The 18,687-nt window shown below is 48.5% G+C and overlaps 1 protein-coding gene across 4 annotated transcripts in view; it reads right to left on the bottom strand.

The window, feature by feature from the left end:
* The window catches only part of LOC141073814 (peptidoglycan recognition protein 1-like), a 37,821-nt gene extending 19,525 nt beyond the window's left edge, over nucleotides 1–18,296 (bottom strand). The window contains exon 1 of one of the 4 annotated variants that reach the window (XM_073561261.1): nucleotides 17,499–18,296. In XM_073561261.1, the coding sequence (XP_073417362.1) occupies nucleotides 17,499–17,526 (28 nt within the window). In that variant the 5' untranslated portion in view covers nucleotides 17,527–18,296. Of the gene's footprint in view, nucleotides 1–2,753; nucleotides 2,833–17,498 lie in introns of those variants that run through there. The other 3 variants (XM_073561260.1, XM_073561264.1, XM_073561263.1) reach the window with 3 other exon arrangements.
* Nucleotides 18,297–18,687: the final 391 nt, after the last annotated feature.

Raw genomic sequence — 18,687 nt, 5'->3', positions numbered from 1 at the left:
CAGTGGTTTGTGGACTTTTCCCATGCTCCTGTACATCATCCTGAGTGGCTCTATATACTCAATCCCACTTATCAGCTGGTCCAGAGTGCCCAGGTCCCGTTTCCCCACCCGACGCTGCATGGTAGCCGGCAGAGCCCTCACCAGCCGGTCGACCACCACCCTCTCTATCATCTAGGCCGGGGTCAAAGTCTCAGGCTGGAGCCATTTCTCCACCAACTGCAATAGCTCATACACCGGAGACCTGGCGGGATGAGACTCTGTAAAGGACCACTGGTACACCCGCTGATCGCCCCTTAACTTAGGGGTCTCTTCTTGACACGGCTGTTCGCCCCTCACCTTAGGGGTCTCCTCTTTACACCGCTGATCATCCCTCACCTTAGGGGTCTCCTCTTTACACTGCTGATGCTCCGGTTGCTGCAATTGCAACTGCAGCGCCTCCTGCTGCTGCCGCTGAAATTGTAGCTCCTGCTGCTGCTGGCACAATAGCTCCTGCTGTTGCCGCAACTGCAGCACCTCTTGCTGGTACTGCTGGAACTGCAGCTCCTGCTGCTGTTGAATCTGCAGCACCTCTTGCAAAAGCTCCTCCATTTTCCCAGCCGGCTTGCTCACCGACATGCAGCACGCTTTGGGTATGCCCAGGGCCGGTTTTAGGCAAAGTGGGGCCCTAGGCAAAGTTTAAAATGGGGCCCCAAATGCTAACATATTGCACATCACACAGAAGCATTTTGGTTGTAGTTACATGTGCTGAGTTCAGGCTGCTAAGTGAGTGTGATTGACAATACTGAAATCGTTCAACACTTGTTTCCCGGCCTCTTTCCACCGTCTGAGAAAGAATGATGGAGACAGAACGATGACTAATGGATCACTAACAGATCATCATACAGTATCATGTTATCAGCAGCACATCTACAGTTTACACCCCATAGTCCTCCATATAATATAATGTACCCCATAGTCCTCTATATAGTATAATACACTCTTCAGTGCTCCATATAGTATAATGCACCACCATAGTCATCCATGTAGTATAATTCACTTTCCATAGTATAATGCACCCGATAGTTCTTCATATAATGTATTCCCCATAGTCCTCGATACAGTATAATGCAGCCACCCCACAGAGTATAATCCAGCCTTGCCATACAATATAATGTAACTCCCCATAGAATAAAATGCAGCCCCCCTCTTATAGTATAATGCAGCCCCTCCACAGAATATATGGCAGCCCCCTCAGAGTATATTTCATCCCCCCATAGAATATAATGCAGCCCCTTATATAGTATAATGTAGCCCCACCATAGAATACAATGTAGCACTCCTCATATAGTATAATGCAGCCCCATAAAATAATGTAGCCCCCTCAAATTATAATGAAGCCCCCATACAATATAATCTAGCCCTCCGCAGAATATAATGCAGCCCCCCATAGAATACAATGTAGCCCCCTCATATAGTATAATGTAGCCCCTCAGTATGATGCAATCACCCCCCCACAGAATATAATAAATATAATACAGCCCCGCATAGAATATAATGTAGCCCCAAATGGAATATAATACAGCCCACCTCCCCATAGAATATAATGCAGCCCCCTTATTATATAACAGCCTCCCCCATAGAATATAATGTAAAATGTACCCCCCCATGGTATATAATGCAGTCACATAGTATATAGCCCAGCCCCACCTTGGTATATAGCCCAGCCCCACATGGTATATAGCCCAGCCCCACATGGTATACAGCCCAGCCCCACATGATATACAGCCCAGCACCATGGTATATAGCCCAGCACCACATGGTATACAGCCAAGCACCATAGTATATAGCGCCCAGCCCCACATGGTATATACAGCCCAGCCCCGCATGGTATATACAGCCCAGCATGGTATATACAGCCCAGCCCTGCATGGTATATACAGCCCAGCATGGTATATACAGCCCAGCCCTGCATGGTATATATATAGCCCAGCAACACATGGTATATACAGCCCTGCACCACATGGTATACAGCCCAGCACCATAGTATATAGCGCGCAGCACATGGTATATATGGCCCAGCCACACATGGTATATACAACCCAGCCCCGCACGGTATATACAGCCCAGCCGCACATCGCACATAGCATACCCTCACCCCCCCCCCCCGAGAGTGGCCCCACAGTCCAGCACACACAGAGATATATTAAAAAAAAAAAAAACTCACCTGTCCTTGTGCCCGAGCTGCTCCCTGCTGTCGCCTGCTCTGCTATGCACACAGTGAGCGCGCGATGACGTCATCGCTCACCCGCTGTGTCAGAGGCAGAGCGGGGAATGATGGGTGAGGCAGTGTCAGCTAACGCTCTCTCCTCCATCATTGCTGTGAACTCTACCGGCGTCATAGACTATGACGCCGGTAGTTTACTGCGGCGGCGGGGGAGTCGGTGCCGGGGGCAGGTGGGCCCCCCTGCCTCACAGGGGCCCCATAGCGGCTGTGTGATGTGCCGCTAACTGGGGGCCCCTGGGGGAGCAGGGGCCCTAGGCAGCTGCCTGGTCTGCCTGCCCCTAACGCCGGCCCTGGGTATGCCTCAGTTCACACTGCCCGCATTCTCTCCACCATATGTAGTGCAGCAGTAGCCCCCTGTGCAGTAATGAGGCAGTGACCCAGCCAGTCCTCATCTTGACACCAGTTGCAGTGGGCGACTGCACATCTGTGTATGCTGTGGGTGCCAGGCTTTCAGCTGCCTTGGCTGTTTGGCTCCACTGGCCTGTGTTACCTCACACAGGTGGAGCTCTGCAGAGCCTCCTGCTCTGTGCTCCTGCCAACACCAGACTGACACTGACTCTAAACCCACACACCCAAACCCTATACTGCAGGTTTTTTAACTAGCAACCTGTGGCCTTCAGCCACATGGAAAACCCAGGACGGGAATGAAATGGACTGCACCACTACCATCTGCAGTCTGTTTCAAAACACCAAAACCCAGAGCAGTTTTTCCATAAATCTGCCTTGGACAACCAGCATGTCCAAGACCTATGCTCAGTTTAGTCTGCATTGCAACAACAGCTACACCTGCGACTGCAATGCCCTCTCATGGTCTCATTATGACTCTGTGCGCATCCTGGGGGGAACATACAGTGACCCTCACATGTAACACCAGATACTGCCACACAACGCTGTGAACAACATGAAAGAAAATGCAGTAATAGCCAGATCTTTATTTGTTTCTTGGGTTAATCTAGATAATAGGATTAGGATAGCCATCCATTATTTCATCAGAATGAGTAAGAAATAACGGATGGAGAGGGGATGGAAGGAGGACATAGGGGCTGTGCCCATCTATGGCACCCGGGTGACTTTGTGACCAAATACTAACTCTGCATCTGATGCATAATGCCATTTACTCATGTGTGAAAAGTTGACTTGCGGTTGTCAGGACACAGTGAGAGTTGTACTTCTGAAATAATTGGAGAACTACAAGTTGGACTCTGCAGCGATAACGTTTTATTCTAGGCAGAAATGTCACTGGGACAAACTTTTAAAATTCTTTGCATCAGTTGTAGTGAACCCAGTAAGTACTGAGGAGGGAAAAAGTAGCCATTAGGCCATGTGGACTTAGTAGAAGGGGTGTACATAGCTTTAAAATTTGGGACAAAACTTAAAAGAGATGGAAAATACCCAAATATGACATTTAGCGGGGGCTGAGCAGAGAGCTCGGTATACCTGTATGGAAACGGACATGCTGTCCACATTCTCTCTTGAAGAACAAGTATCTTGTCATGGTGTGTAATGTGAATTGTGTGATGCATTAATGGTGTTACTGAGGAGTGCAGGGAAAGTGAGAGTTAACAGTTGGGATTAGCCCATAGTGGTAGGGGCTAAGCTAAATGGAAAGAGTCAGTTCCTGACAGATAGCCAAAAAGGGCCCACTGTGGAAAGAGTAAAGCCCTGAGGTCTAAAGTGGGTGTCCCTACCAAGAGTGGAGACAGAGACTGAGGATAGCGAGATCCTGGGCAGAGGGATAGAAGAGAAGTGATTGAGGAAATAGAGTGATCGGAGACAGGTCAGGACGCCTAGCAGTATGGTCTGGAATTTATAACTCGGAAAGGTAACGGGCTTAAACGGGACAAAGTAGGTGAGACGAAGCGAGAGCCCCGGGGGGGAGGTCCAGAGCGTCAGAGACAGAGGAGATAAGTACCGGCCATAGAGGTCAAGTTGTTCCCTAAGGAAAAAAGGACACAGAACTGCAGGTTGAGCATAGGACTCTAACCAGCTGAACTGCGGTACTATGCTGGGCTGTGGTGAAGAGAAGAGGAAATGTGCAGACGGAGGACAAGTGAGAAAAGAGGAAGGAAACTATGTGCGGAAAATGCTTGGTGTTGTAAAAGAAACGTTCATCAAGATAAGTGCCCGCTATCTCCTGTATATAATCATACAAAGGGCCCAGTCAGTAAAAAGTTTATTTTTGAATGGTGGCATCCCTCATTAAACTGTGAAATATCTGATCCTGGCAAACCAGCGTCATCGGTCTGTAAGAGACGAGTACCTCGAACACGGCTACAGCCCGCGTATGATACCTACATGTGCAGTTTAACTGATTTTTATAAGACCATTTTGGCTGACATTTTCTCCATATATTTTACCTTGGGTTTCTAGTGCTGTGATTGTGGTTATTGTGCAACTTACTGATTTGTGCGGACAGTGATATTCTTCATTTTATACATTTATATTACTTATTACATTACATAATGTGTAATAAATAATAATAATTAAACAGTTGTAGTTCCCAAAAAATAATGGAATTGAAAAATGCAAAGCAACCCTCATATTATTACATTGACAGAAAAGTACACAATCACTATACTCACAAGGACCAAAAAGATGGAAGACACAGGATCCCACCATTGACCATAATAGAGACAGATCAAACTCTTCCATTACTACATTCTGACCACTGCACAAACATGAGGAATTCCTGCTCACCTGTCTTTATATAGCAAATAATCAGAAGCAGTAGCATGGAGGATATTATACAGCAGTACTGAGCAGTATAGCTGTGAATCCTGCTTTGCTAGTGAGCTAAAACACCAGAAAGCAGCAGTCTGGAGGACATTATACACTAGTACTAAGCAATGCTGCTGTGAATTCACCTTTGGATGAGATAAAACATTAGAAAGCAGTAGCTACTTTTTTGTGTGTGTCTCTCTGTTTTGTCATCCTCCATAGACTTCGATAGGCAGCTATAAGCTGATACCTAAGTAAACAGTGTAACTGGCTGGGTGGTGGAACCACTGTGCCAAAGCCCAAGTAAGAACTGGAGGGGCGTGACTAGGAGCCTGATGAGAAAATATAAGAAGGGCGGGCACCACCACGTGGAAGCAATATCCTATGTACAGGGAGCTACCATTGTGCTAAAAGTAGATGTATGGAAACAAGAAAGAAAAAAGACGGCACAATAAGACGCAACCACCTGATTATTAAAGTGAAAAAAGGCTTTATTGTAACAATAGTGCACACACTAGTTAAAATCATTTAAAAAAAACATAAAACCATTATGAAGGCTATGTGACATGGATAGCAACAATATGTTGACAAACAATATAATCTGCTTTATTACAATAGCAAATGATGTTACAATCTTGATACAATTACTGTCCAATCAAATATGCAGAAAATTATTGTAATAGTAAATACGTAATTCTTAAATAAAAAAAACCTACATTTGTCAACATATGGCACAATAAATAGTAGCCCATAATAAGAAATATCACCCCTGGCAATGCAAAGACATGTGAGCACCTAATAGTGTGTCAAATACTGTGGTCCTATGCATATTATGTGAATGCAGAAATGGCCATACTCACCAATGATTAATGTTATACTGCACTGTGTATAACATCATTTGCTATTGTAATAAAGCAGATTATATTGTTTGTCAGCATATTGTTGCTATCCATGTCACATAGCCTTCATAATGGTTTTATGTTTTTTTAAATGATTTTAACTAGTGTGTGCACTATTGTTACAATAAAGCCTTTTTTCACTTAGGTGGTTGCGCCTTATTGTGCCGTCTTTTTTTCTTTCTTGTGACTAGGAGCCTCACGCAATCCAACCACAGACACACAGCAGCTAATGACACCGCAATCCATGGAGAGACAAGGGAGGTGATCCAGGTGCTACTTCAGGACTGACCTTGGGTAGATGGCGGCTGACCCCTAGGAGTGGATAACTGGAATGGCCCAGGGAAATGTCCAACAGATGCAGACAGGCCGAGAAGATGACAGGAACCGCAGGTGAAGACAGGACAGTCTAATGGAGAGATGAGCACTGACGAGTGCAACTGGCTCTGCTGCCGTTGAGGTGAGCACTGATGGGTGCAGCTGGTTCGGCTGCCGTTGAGGTGAGCACTGATGGGTGCAGCTGGCTCTGCTGCCGTTGAGAAGAGCACTGACAGGTGCAGCTGGCTCGGCTGCTGTTGAGGTAAGCACTGGCAGGTGCAGCTGCCTCTGCTGCCATTGAGGCGAGCACCGACAGGTGCAGTTGGCTCTGCTGCTGTTGAGGTGAGCACTGGTGGGTGCAGCTGGCTCTGCTGCCATTCAGGTGAGCACTGGCGGGTGCAGCTGGCTCTTATGCTAGTGTAACAAGGGTAACGGAGGTAGTTGTGGCCGAGTTATTGAAAGGCACAGTTGACAGACAGAGTCCACTGAGATTACAGTCAGCGAGCACCCTGGCCCCTTGTACATAAATAGACGAGACCGACACAGCTTCTCCCACAGTTTACCTTGTTCTCTCTCCAGCCACGGTAGTCCGGGCAAATTAGAGTCCAAGAAGGCAAGTGTTGTCCAACAGGGAATTCCTTTTAATGAACAGGGATGGAATAGAAGGCGAAGAGTACAATACTGGATTCCTGATCTCTCCCTGACACTCTCCACAGCCGCTCCCACACCAGCCGAAGATTTAAAGTAGTCCACACGCTGGGATCTGGGTGCTTAAAACCCCTTTAGTGGGGGGCCTTCCCAGAGTCCTGGGGCCAGTGTTGCAGTCTTTAGACCTTTTTTGTCTTTGGGACTCCTCTTGAGTCCTCTCGTGTCCTTTCAAGCTCCTCTGAGTCCTTGGAGTCCGAGGCAACAGAGCTCTCCCATCTGGGAGTCTGGCAGTGCCCCGTCTCTAACTGTATGTCTGCCCAGGGCTAACGTACCCAAGCTTCTGACTGGTTACAGCAGCTTCTTCCTACTTATCTGCTGCTGGCCCAGCCCCCAACATTAACTATTCACTGTCCCTAACTATATACAGCCTTTTAAAGGGGAACATCCACAATACATAGTAAACAGGTGCAACATATGGCGGAACACACATTGCAAATACATCACAGCATAAAACACAAGACATTAGTCACTGCATAACAAATACAGCATAATGTAGAAAGGACCACATAGGCCCCGTGTGGGGGAGGAGTAAATGAGGGTTCCTGCCACCACCTTACACTCCTCCCCTTCTTAAACATTGCCGTCCTCGGCCATGGCAAACTGTTATGAATGAGTCACCATAGGAGGCAAAAGCAGAAATACAAGCTAAGTCCAGAAAACCAGAGAAGTTGGCAACTATCAGATTGCAGACCCCTGAACCTATCAACACAACTAGCAGTAGCCGTGGGGGGTTCCTACTATGCCCTAGACCCCTCAATCACAGCCGGAGAATTACATAGGCCTAAAGAAAGAAAGGGGAAATCTAAACTGCCCCAGAGCAGACCCCAAAGCAATAGGCAGCCCCCAACATATAATGACGGTGAAGCAAGATGAAAATACTAACACAGACAGAAAGATAGACTGAGCAAAGACGGGGCCCAAAACTACCTAGATAGGAAAGGACAGGAAGGCTGCTGTCTGCAATCTGCCAAAACCCTATCAAAGACATAAGCCAACAAGCTGATATGAAAAAGGCCCTGAAGCAGCTAGGCTTCAAAAACTAAATCAGCACTCCGGTATTTTCAGAAGACAGAGCTAAATGAATTCAGCACACCCCAGCAGGGAATGGCAGAAATCCAGAAAAACAAAGCAAAACAAAGTCAAAGCACCAAAGCAAAAGGCCGAGCAGCAAACTTAGCTTTAGAGGAGCAGGAATTCAGACTGGTCTCCAAGGATCCCACAGAGAAATCACGCGCAGGGCAGAAGGGCGTCGGCAGCCTTATATCCAGTCAGTAACTCCACTCAGCCAGTCATCATCATCAGCCTCAGGTGTTTGATAATCAGGCTCACTACCTTTCTTTACCAGAAGAGGGAGTTCCTCGGGCCTCAGTAATGAAGGGGAAAATGAACTCATAACAGCAAACTCTGTAAAATGTACATATAACATCAGAGTCCCAGTCTCTCTGTAGTCCTGCCCATATGAACATAGGAAAACAATTCACAGTTTATATGTCACACATAGTTCCATAAGAGCCAATGGGCCCTTTAGCACTAGTGAGCCTTACTCAGGCCCGGCAGTTTCCCCCCTCCCTCTTTTCAGCGGACCACGGGCCCCTTAACGGTGGTGGGCTGCGTTTTTTTAACATGGGGCTAGTTCAAGGACCAAGGTGGAGACACAGTTCAGGGTAACGCAGTCCAGCAGCCACATCCAGAGTCCACCATGATCAACCTCCATGGGGGTTCTGGTCTCATGATCCAGTAAGAAAGGCACCAACGGGTGAAAACAAAGCTGGGAGGAGGGCAAAAATAATCATGGCCGTTAACAGGTGGCCACATTTGAAACCATTGTCCTTGGGCACCATCTAGGGTTTACTGCCCTCCTAGCGACGTGGAACAGTCCCTTAATCTGAGGTGCAATCGGCACCAATATTATGTCTTAAAGGGGCCATTCAGTTTGTACACGGCCGATGAGTTGCATAGTGGGCCGCATTTGGCCCCTGTACCACCACGTACGCCTGTGATGAGGACCCATTGGAGGAGGAGGAGTCTTTGCTGTTCCTCCGGCTCCGCACTCCCTCTAGTTTTGGTCCTGTAGCTCCTGGAACCTCCGGCTCCGTAGACACATTAGCGGCCAACTCGCCGCTCTGAGGCACCACTCTCTCCTGGGCGGCCAGGGAAGCTTCCGGGGATGATGGTGGAGCCATGCGCAGTATGTAGGCCAAGGGCAAAGCAGCGGGGTGGCCTGGCAGGGGTCTCTTGCTCACCGCCGCAGCCGTCGGTAGTCCTCTTGCATGAACGCCAGCACCGGTGATTGCGGCCGTCATGATCCCCCGCAAGGCCACCTCCAAGGTCTTCCGCACTCCCCTGGGTTCTCGTCGAGGTGCCATCAGGTCCTCATCCTCCAATAACTCAGACCACCAAGCCTTGAAGCGTAAGCCCGTCTCTGCCCTGGCTCACAATCATGGTCAGCCACCATCTCTGTTTTTTCTGTGGCGGAGACTTCAAAATCACAAGTCTTAAATCTTCCATCCATCGGTCCCAGGGTTGCAAGGCTGTTCAGGTCCATCCTGCCAACTACGCAAAGTGTAGCAAGGGCAACCGGGGGGTAGTTGTGGCGGAGTTATTTAAAGGCACAGTACACAAATAGAGTCCACTGAGAATACGGTCAGCAAGCACCCCCGGCCCCTTGTACATAAGTAGTCGGGACCGACATAGCTTCTCCCACAGTTTACCTTGTTCTCTCTCCGGTCATGGTAGTCCAGGCAAATTAGAGTGCAAGAAGGCAACTGTTGTCCAACAGGGAATAACTTTTAATGAACAGGGATGCAATAGAAGGAGAAGAGTACAACACTGGATTCCTGATCTCTCCCTGACACTCTCCACAGCCGCACCCACAGCAGCTGCAGCAGCAGAAGATTTACAGTGGTCCTGGGGCCCGTGTTGCAGTGTTTAGTCCTTTTTAGTCTTTGGGACCCCTCTTGAGTCCTCTTGTGTCCTTTCAAACGCCTCTTTGTTCTTGGAGTCCAGGGCAACAGATCTGCCATCTGGGAGTCTGGCAGTGCCCCGTCTCTTACTGTACATCTTCCCAGGGCTAACGTAACCAAGCTTCTGACTGGGGACAGCAGCTTCCTCCTGCCTTACTGCTGCTGCTGGCTCAGCCCCCAACATTAACTATTCACTGTCCCTAACTATATACAGCCATTTAAAGGGGAACATCCACAATAGATAATAAACAGGTGCAACATATGGTGGTACACACATTGCAAACACATCACAGCATAAAATACATGACATACACTGCATAACAAATACAGCATAATGTAGAAAGGACCGCATAGTCCCCATGTGGGTGTCAAATTAGTACTATAGGTTCTATGGAACTCAGTGGCATAGGTCAGAGAAGACAAACACAGTATATGTTCAAAGGTTCAGTATTGTATTGTAGCAACAGGTCTCAGTACTATGCAGATGTAGTTCAGGGTATTATAGTAAACAAGCTTCAGTATTGCACGGTATGTAGATATAAGTTCTGGCAACAGGTAAGCGAGAGTCTGAGGTCCAGGCGCACACAGTCCTAAGGTCCTGAGACTGGACCGGGCTCCAAGCGGAGAGCAGGCCGCAGAGATGACAGAAGCAGAGCAGATCCGGACAGGAGAGGCGGTCAGGCAGGACGGCAGGTAAGTAACAAACGGGGAATCCCGAGGTTTAGAAGAAGCAGGCACAATGCAAGTTCTCCAAGCTTGGCAGCAGGTGAAGATCCAGATACACAAGCACAGGTATAATGTGCAGAGTCCCTTAAGTACACAGCAGGCAGGAAACAGGAAAAGTCAAACAGGAACAAGATGGCCCCTTGTGAAGCTACTCACTCCATCTTTGATAAGGGCAAAATTAAGGGCAAAGTCAGGCAGAACAGAAACATGGCTCAGAACCTCACAGTGGGGGAGGAGTAAATGAGGGTTCCAGACACCTCTTTACACTAGTATAGGGACCTGAGAACTGACAAGCGTGTTACAAATAAACTCACAACATTGCACAGGCACCTCCATGTTGGAGGGGGCGGTTTAAATAGTAAGTGACCTCCAGCTATTGGCTCGGGACACTTTAGAGGAACGCGAGCGGGCCCCTTTAAGAAAGAAGTGTGAGCGCACTCTAAGCACAGTGCCTGAAGATCTGCTATGAGTGCACGCACCCCAGGCAGCAGCAGACCTGGAAGGTGCCGAACGGGAGCCTTGGCGATAAGTACACTGATGTCTCTGCAGAGAGAGAGGGACTGCAGGCAGAGATGCGGGCGCTACAGTACCTCCCCTTACGCTCCCTCTTTTTCAAGCCTGTCAGAAATTTCTCCAGGAGTAGAGCGGCAGGACCAAATCCCTTCCAATCCACAAGAAAGAAAGTCTTTCCTCTTACCTTCTTAGTGGCCAAAATGTTCTCTACCTCAAAAACGTCCTCAGCGCTGACAGGAGTCGGAGTGGCACAAGGAACCTTGAAGATAGAACTGAGGACAACAGGTTTGAGAAGAGACACCTGGAAGGAATAGGGAATTTGCAAGTAGGCCGGGAGTTTGAGTTTGTAGGCTATTGGATTAATCCGTTTCAACACCTCGAAGGGACCAATGAAGCAAGGACCCAATTTATAGGATGGTATCTTGAGGCGGATATACTTAGATGGCAGCCAGACTTTATCTCCAGGATGGAACAGAGGTGAATCCAGACGTCTCTTATCCGCGTGTCTTTTTATCCATTTGGAGGATTTTACCAAAGACGTTTTGGTGTCCTCCCAGATCTGGGAATAGTTCCTGACGAGGGAATCGACAGCTGGAATATCGGAGGTGACAGCCACAGGGAATGGCACTTTGGGGTGTTGACCGTAAATCACAAAAAATGGAGATTTGGCCGAAGACTTACATGGTTATTGTGAGAGAATTCGGCCCAAGTGTGGAGTTCAACCCAGTCACTGTGATGAGCATTAACAAAATGCCGGAGAAAATTAGTTGGGATCTGATTGACTCATTCCACTTGGCCATTGGACTGAGAGTGGTAAGAAGATGAGAAATCCAAAGTAACATCCAGTAGCTTACAGGTGGCCCTCCAGAAACGAGAAGTAAACTGGACACCTCTATCGGAGACTATGTGAAGCGGTAGGCCATGGAGACGAAAAATCTGAGGAATCAATTCTTTGCCAGTACTGGCGCAGATGGGAGACCGGATAGCGGGATGAAATGAGCCACCTTGGAAAAACAATCCAGCCGACATTGGCAGATCCGTGATGAAATCCATGGAGATATGCTGCCAGGGAGCAGACAGAACAGGCAAGGGAAGCAACTAACAGGTTGGAAGCTGTTTGGGAGTCTTATTTCGGACACACGAAGGACAAGCAGAGACAAAAAAGCAATATCTTTGCACGGAATCGGCCACCAATAGTGTAGAGATATAAGGAGAGGAGTCTTCTTCTGTCCTGCATGGCCCACCACCTTAGAAGAATGTCTCCAGAGAAGAACCCGTATCCTGTCAGGTTCAGCAACGTAAGTCTTACCGGAGGGTAGACGAGATGTCACGCTGCTGCTATGCAGGTAGATGCAACAAGCTCCAATAGATAGCAATAGAGTGGAGGGAGGACTGCACACAGCAAGTGCAGGCCTGCAGTGCAAGAGCGAGGCTACCAGCAGGTGGCAGCAGAATAGTCAAACAAGCCGGGTCGATATTAGTCTGTAGCGCAGTACCAAAGGAATAAACAAACACAGAGTCAGAAACAAGCCAAATGGGTGAGTACCAGTCAGGAGCAGATATGCGAAAGACAAGAGACAAACAGCAGGTCAGGGTCCAAGCCAAGCCAAATACCAGAGAGTCCAAAACATGAAAGGGGAACACAGAGTCGGGACGGGAAGAGGGGAACTAAACAGACATGGGCAAAGTCATCAATAGCAGAAGGACAAATCAGGGCATACACGGAGTCAGCTACTCATGCCATAGGCAGAAACTATAACTGACACCGCCTGCAGGATGCAGTGAAGAGAACTAGCCAGCCTGGTGCCAGAACGAGGCAGAGAAAAGTTAACCCTTGACATGATCAGACCGGGAAAGGGAGACAGGATACAAAACCCGGCCTGGATCATGACACGAGATAAGTCTAGCGGAGCGACTGATTATTTTGGAGGGCTCGATGATATGCTTAGGCTCCTCCTCCTGGTTGGTGACCTGGAAGGACATGGAGAGCACGTCTGCCTTAACATTTTATCAACCGGACGAAAGTGAAGTGTGAAGCTGAAGCGAGCGAAGAACAAAGACAACCTGGCTTGATGGGGGTTAAGCCGCTGAGCAGACTGCAGATAAGCCAGATTCTTGTGGTCAGTTTAAATTACTACAGGGTGCAGCGCTCCTTCCAGCAAGTGCCACCACTCCTCCAGAGCCAGCTTGATCGCGAGATGTTCTCTTTCACCAATAGAGTAATTACATTCTGGTGCAGAGAATATTTTAGAGAAGAAGCCGCAGAACACCATGCGACCGGATAAAGACTTCTGAGTGAGGAAGGCTCAGGCCCCTGTGGAAGATGCATCCACCTCCAGGAAGAACTGTTTGTTATGGTTTGGGCGATGCAGCACTGGAGCCGAGGAGAATGCTTGCTTGAGAGATACAAAGGCTTCTTCTGCTTCAGGAGTGCATTCCTTAGGATTGGCTCCTTTGTGGGTCAGGGCAAAAATAGGAGCAGTCCGGGAAGAAAAATGAGAAATAAACTGGCGATAATAACTTGCAAACCTGAGAAACCGCTGGATAAGGGTGCTTGCACCCAAGCAGCAGCAGACCTGGAAGGAGCAGGATGGGAGCCTTGGCGGTAAGTACCCTGATGTCTCTGCAGAGAGAGAGGGACTGCAGAAGCATTTCAGTGTAGATGATTACTTCAGAAGTGGAGGAGAACAAATGGTTCATTAGTGGAATGTCTGGCGCAAAAAAAGTTAAAAGCTATTTTTCTGACTGTCACGGGGTCCTTCTCTGGTATCACACAATCAACAAAGCAAGCGAAGAGTGAACAATTCCAAGACCTTTATTCAGGCAAAAATACGAAAAGGTCCATATTCAGTCCATCACACAAAGGATAAGATAGTCCAGAATAAGAATGCAGTCCAGTATCAGGATAAAATGTCCAGGAAAACGAGATTCCAAAACTCTAGCACCAGAGGATAAAATGGGTCCTTCTCTCTCTGAAGTGCTGTCTGTACACGATCCTCTCCAAGCAGGAACTGACTTGTCCAGCTGCTGTTCTTCCCCCCACCCCCTTCCTTGTCCAGGGGTAGTCAAACAAGGTGGGGCCGGTTTCCAGGCCTCCCAGAGGAGAAAAAAGGGCCTTAGGGATTAATGCACTACAGGGGGGCATCAAGAGCCAGATACAGTGAGGCTGTAGACTTACAATGTAATAAGAAAAACACTATGAAAATGACTGAAATAGAAAAATAGGAATATACAAAAAATGACATCCACATAGCATATCACACCATCACAACCTCTCCCCCCCCCCCATAATAAGTGAGCACGCCATGAGGTCTACACAGACCTCTGGCCTGCTCACTTTAGTCCACATTGCTCAGTTATTTATAGTTCCTTGTACAGTGGCAGGGGTAGGTCGGCCTGGGGAGCCTATGGTTCTTGTCGAGACAGTCCATTGGCGTTCTGGTGTTGGCTTCCCCGCTTGTATTGGATGGAGAAGCTGTAGGGTTGTAAGGACAAGCTCCACCGCAGCAATCTTCCATTGTCCCCTGATACGCGATTCAGCCATGTGAGGGGGTTGTGGTCTGTAACAATTGTAAAGTCTCTGCCATACATGTAGGACTGCAATTTTTTTAGCGCCCATACGATGGCAAGGCACTCCTTTTCAATAGTGGCAAAGGCAACTTCCCGATCCAGTAGTTTCCGACTGGCAAAAGCAACAGGATGTTCTTCTCCAGCGGCGTGAACTTGGCTAAGTACTGCCCTATACCAAAGGTGGATGCATCTATCTGCACAAGGAACCTGCGTTTATAATCCGGGGCAGCCAAGACAGGAGCAGTGACGAGGGCAATCTTTAACGCTGAGAAGGCATCCTCGCATGCCATCGTCCATGTCACATTCCTAGGCATGTTCTTGCGGGTCAGGTCGGTTAGGGGCTTGGCCAAGGTGCTGAAGTTAAAAACAAATTTGCGATAGTAACCAGCAGTTCCTAAAAATGCAAGTACCTGCTTTTTAGTCTGGGGTCTACACCAGTTGCTAATGGCTTCCACCTTGGCAGGCTCAGGCCTTAGTGTCCCACCCCCTACTCTATGTCCGAGGTACTGCACCTCAGCCATCCCTATTTGTCACTTATCAGGGCGAATGGTCAGTCCTGCAGTAAGGATACAGTCCAGCACTATGCCCAAATGTTTAAGATGTTCCTCCCAGGTTGTGCTAAAAATGGCAATGTCGTCTAAGTAAGCACATGCAAAGTCCTGACATTGTTGTAACAGTCGATCCACCAGTCTCTGGAAAGTAGCGGGGGCAGTTTTCATCCCAAAGGGCATTCGCAGGAACTCATAAAGCCCAAATGGAGTAATGAAGGCTGAGCGCTCCCGAGCGTCCTCCGTTAGGGTTATCTGCCAGTACCCCTTGCTCAAGTCTAACAGGGTCACAAATTGGGCACTGGCCAGACGATCCAATAGATCATCAATCCTGGGCATGGGATAAGCATCACTCTTGGTGGCATCAATTAGTCATCTGTAATCAACGCAGAATCGTATTGTACCATCCTTCTTGGGGACCAGGACGACAGGAGAGGCCCAAGAACTGTGAGATGGCTGAATAACTCCCAGTTGTTTCATCGCCTCCAGTTCGTTCTTTATCATGCCTTGAACAGCCTCTGGAACCCGGTAGGCAGCCTGCTGGATGGGGCGTTGTCCGAGGGTTTCCACATGGTGGCTGGTGAGAGTAGTCTTCCCCGGCTTTGAGGAGAAAGCAGCAGCCCTCGGCCTTAGTACAGCGACAATATCGTCCTTTTGTATATCCGATAAATGGGAGCCCAGGGGCACTTGTTTCAGTGATCCTCCCGCTTGGGCAACCTGGAGGAGATCTGGGAGATACTCGTCATCGGCGGTATCACTAGGGGGGTGGCAGACAGCTAGAACAGGCAGAGATCAGTCGTGGTAGTCTTTCAGCATGTTAATGTGGACGGTTTTCTGTCGTCGACTACTAGAGTCCAGGGCAATAACATAGTTAGTGTCATTAATTTTCTTGACAACCTGATAAGGGCCTTCCCACACTGCTTGAAGCTTGTTGGCAGGGGAAGCAGTAATCATGAGCACTTGCTGTCCTTCCATAAATTCCCGGTTCCTGCATTACGGTCATACCAGGTTTTTTGTCTGGACTGGGCCATTCGCTGATGTTCTTTAGCGAAGGTAGCTAGCTGGGCGAGACGGTCTCTGAGCTCTAGAACATAGGGAACGAAGGGCATTCCGGTATCTGAGATGTCTCCCTCCAAATGTTCTTTCAGAAGAGTGAGAGGCCCACGGACCTTCCGGCTAAACAGCAGTTCGAAGGGAGAGAACCCTGTGGACTCTTGGGGAACCTCCCGATAGGCAAAGAGGAGATGTGGCAGGTACTTTTCCCAGTCTTTTTCAACGTCAACAAAAGCCCTCAGCATATTTTTTAGGGTTCCATTAAAGCGTTCACATAGTCCGTTGGTCAGGGCCGGCTCCAGGTTTTTGAGGGCCTCGGGCGAAAAAGTCTCAGTTGGCCCCCCCTTAACACATACCACGACTCATGCCGTGTGACATCCGTGGTGATGGCCAAAAACGGACTTCTCTCTGTGTGGATCACACGGACACGCATGTGATCCACACGGACACTCGCTCTGTGGCAAAACACGTTCATGTGATGGAGGCTACTGATTAGTAGTGTACGCATGAAAGAAAGAAGAGAGGGGAAATAAAGAACAGAGAAAGAAAGAGAATGAATGGAAGGAAGAACAGAGAAAGATACAGAGAGAGAAAGAAAGAAAGAACATAGAAAGAACGAACAGAGAAAGAAAGAAAGAAAATAAAGAACAGAGAGAAAGAAAGGAAGAACAGAGAGAGAAAGAAAAGAACAGAGAGAAAGAGAAAGAAAGAGGGTAAAGAAAGAAAGAACAGATAGAGAGAGAAAGAAAGAGGGGAAAGAAAGAACAGAAAGAAGAAAGGAGGAAAAAGAACAAAGAGAAAGAGTGGACAGAAAAAAAGAACAGAGAGAAAGAAAGAAAGAAAGAGGGGAATAAAGAACAGAGAGGGAGAGAAAAAAGGGGAAAGAAAGAACGGAGAGAGAAAAAGAGTTGACAGAAAAAAAGAACAGGGAGAGAGAGAAAAAGAAGGAGGGGAAGAAAGAACAGAGAGGTAGAGAGAAAAAGAAAGAGGGGAAAGAACAGAGAGGAAGAGGGGAAAGAAAGAACAGAGAGAGAGAAAGAAAGAGAGGAAAGAGAGAACAGACAGAGAGAAAGAACAGAGACAGAAAGAAAGAGAACAGAGAGCGAAAGAACAGAGAGAGAGAAAAAAAAGATTAGAGAGAAAGAACAGAGAGAGAAAGAAACAGAGAAAGAAAAATTCTATAAAGATACTATAGCAGCCCAGCTCCCATTGTAGTGCCTACCTGAGCCTCCTGGTGCAGGACATATCATGATCCGCTCACATGGCCGACATCCCCGATTCCAAGGCGATCTCGCTGTCCGCTGTCAGAGGAGGACACGGTGATGGATCTGAAGCATTCCCTGAAGTGCCTCCATGGTTCCGTCACAATCTCCTACTGAAATGACCTAATTTCTGGTCAGCTTCCAGCACGTCTCTTCCGGTAGAACGTTATGTGCAAGTTTTAAATTGCTCCTTGGGGCTCCGCTGTGTACTCCTGTGTCCCGCGGGGAAAGCATGCTCCCGGCTGGGGCAGTCTCTCTCTCAAAATCGGGACTGTCTCGCTGGATCCGGGACAGTTGGGACTCGGGAGGTATAAATGCTCCCCACCATACACCTCGTACACGCACGGCTCCGCTTTGTATGCCTCGTACACACACGGCTCCGCTCCGTACACCTCGTACACACACGGCTCCGCTCCGTACACCTCGTACACGCACGGCTCCGCTTTGTATGCCTCGTACACACGGCTCCGCTCCGTACACCTCGTACACACACGGCTCCGCTCCGTACACCTTGTACACACGCAGCTTCACTCCGTACACCCCTGGGTCTGCTCCGCTCCATAAACACACGGCTCAGCTCCGTACACACAGGGCTCCGTCCCGTACATCTCGTACACACACGGCTCTGCTCCATACACCTCGTACACACACGGCTTCACTCCGTACACCTCGTACACACACGGCTCTGCTCCGTACAACTTGTAAACCCCTCCTGACCCCACACAAGTACACACACGGCTCTGCTACATCCACCTTGTAAACCCCTCCTGACCCCACACAAGTACACACACGGCTCTGCTACATCCACCTTGTAAACCCCTCCTGACCCCACACATGTACACACACGGCTCTGCTACATCCACCTTGTAAACCCCTCCTGACCCCACACAAGTACACACACGGCTCTGCTACATCCTCCTTGTAAACCCCTCCTGACCCCACACAAGTACACACACAGCTCTGCTACATCCACCTTGTTAAACCCCTCCTGACCCCACACAAGTACACACACGGCTCTGCTACATCCACCTTGTTAAACCCCTCCTGACCCCACACAAGTACACACACGGCTCTGCTACATCCACCTTGTAAAACCCCTCCTGATCCCACACAAGTACACACACGGCTCTGCTACATCCACCTTGTAAA

Source organism: Dendrobates tinctorius, unplaced genomic scaffold (assembly GCF_039654945.1).
Source record: "Dendrobates tinctorius isolate UK_male_01 unplaced genomic scaffold, ASM3965494v1 ptg000315l, whole genome shotgun sequence".
Taxonomy (NCBI): Eukaryota; Metazoa; Chordata; class Amphibia; order Anura; family Dendrobatidae; genus Dendrobates; species Dendrobates tinctorius.
Note: the sequence above shows the minus strand (reverse complement) of the source record. Positions and strands in the feature narration are given on the sequence as shown.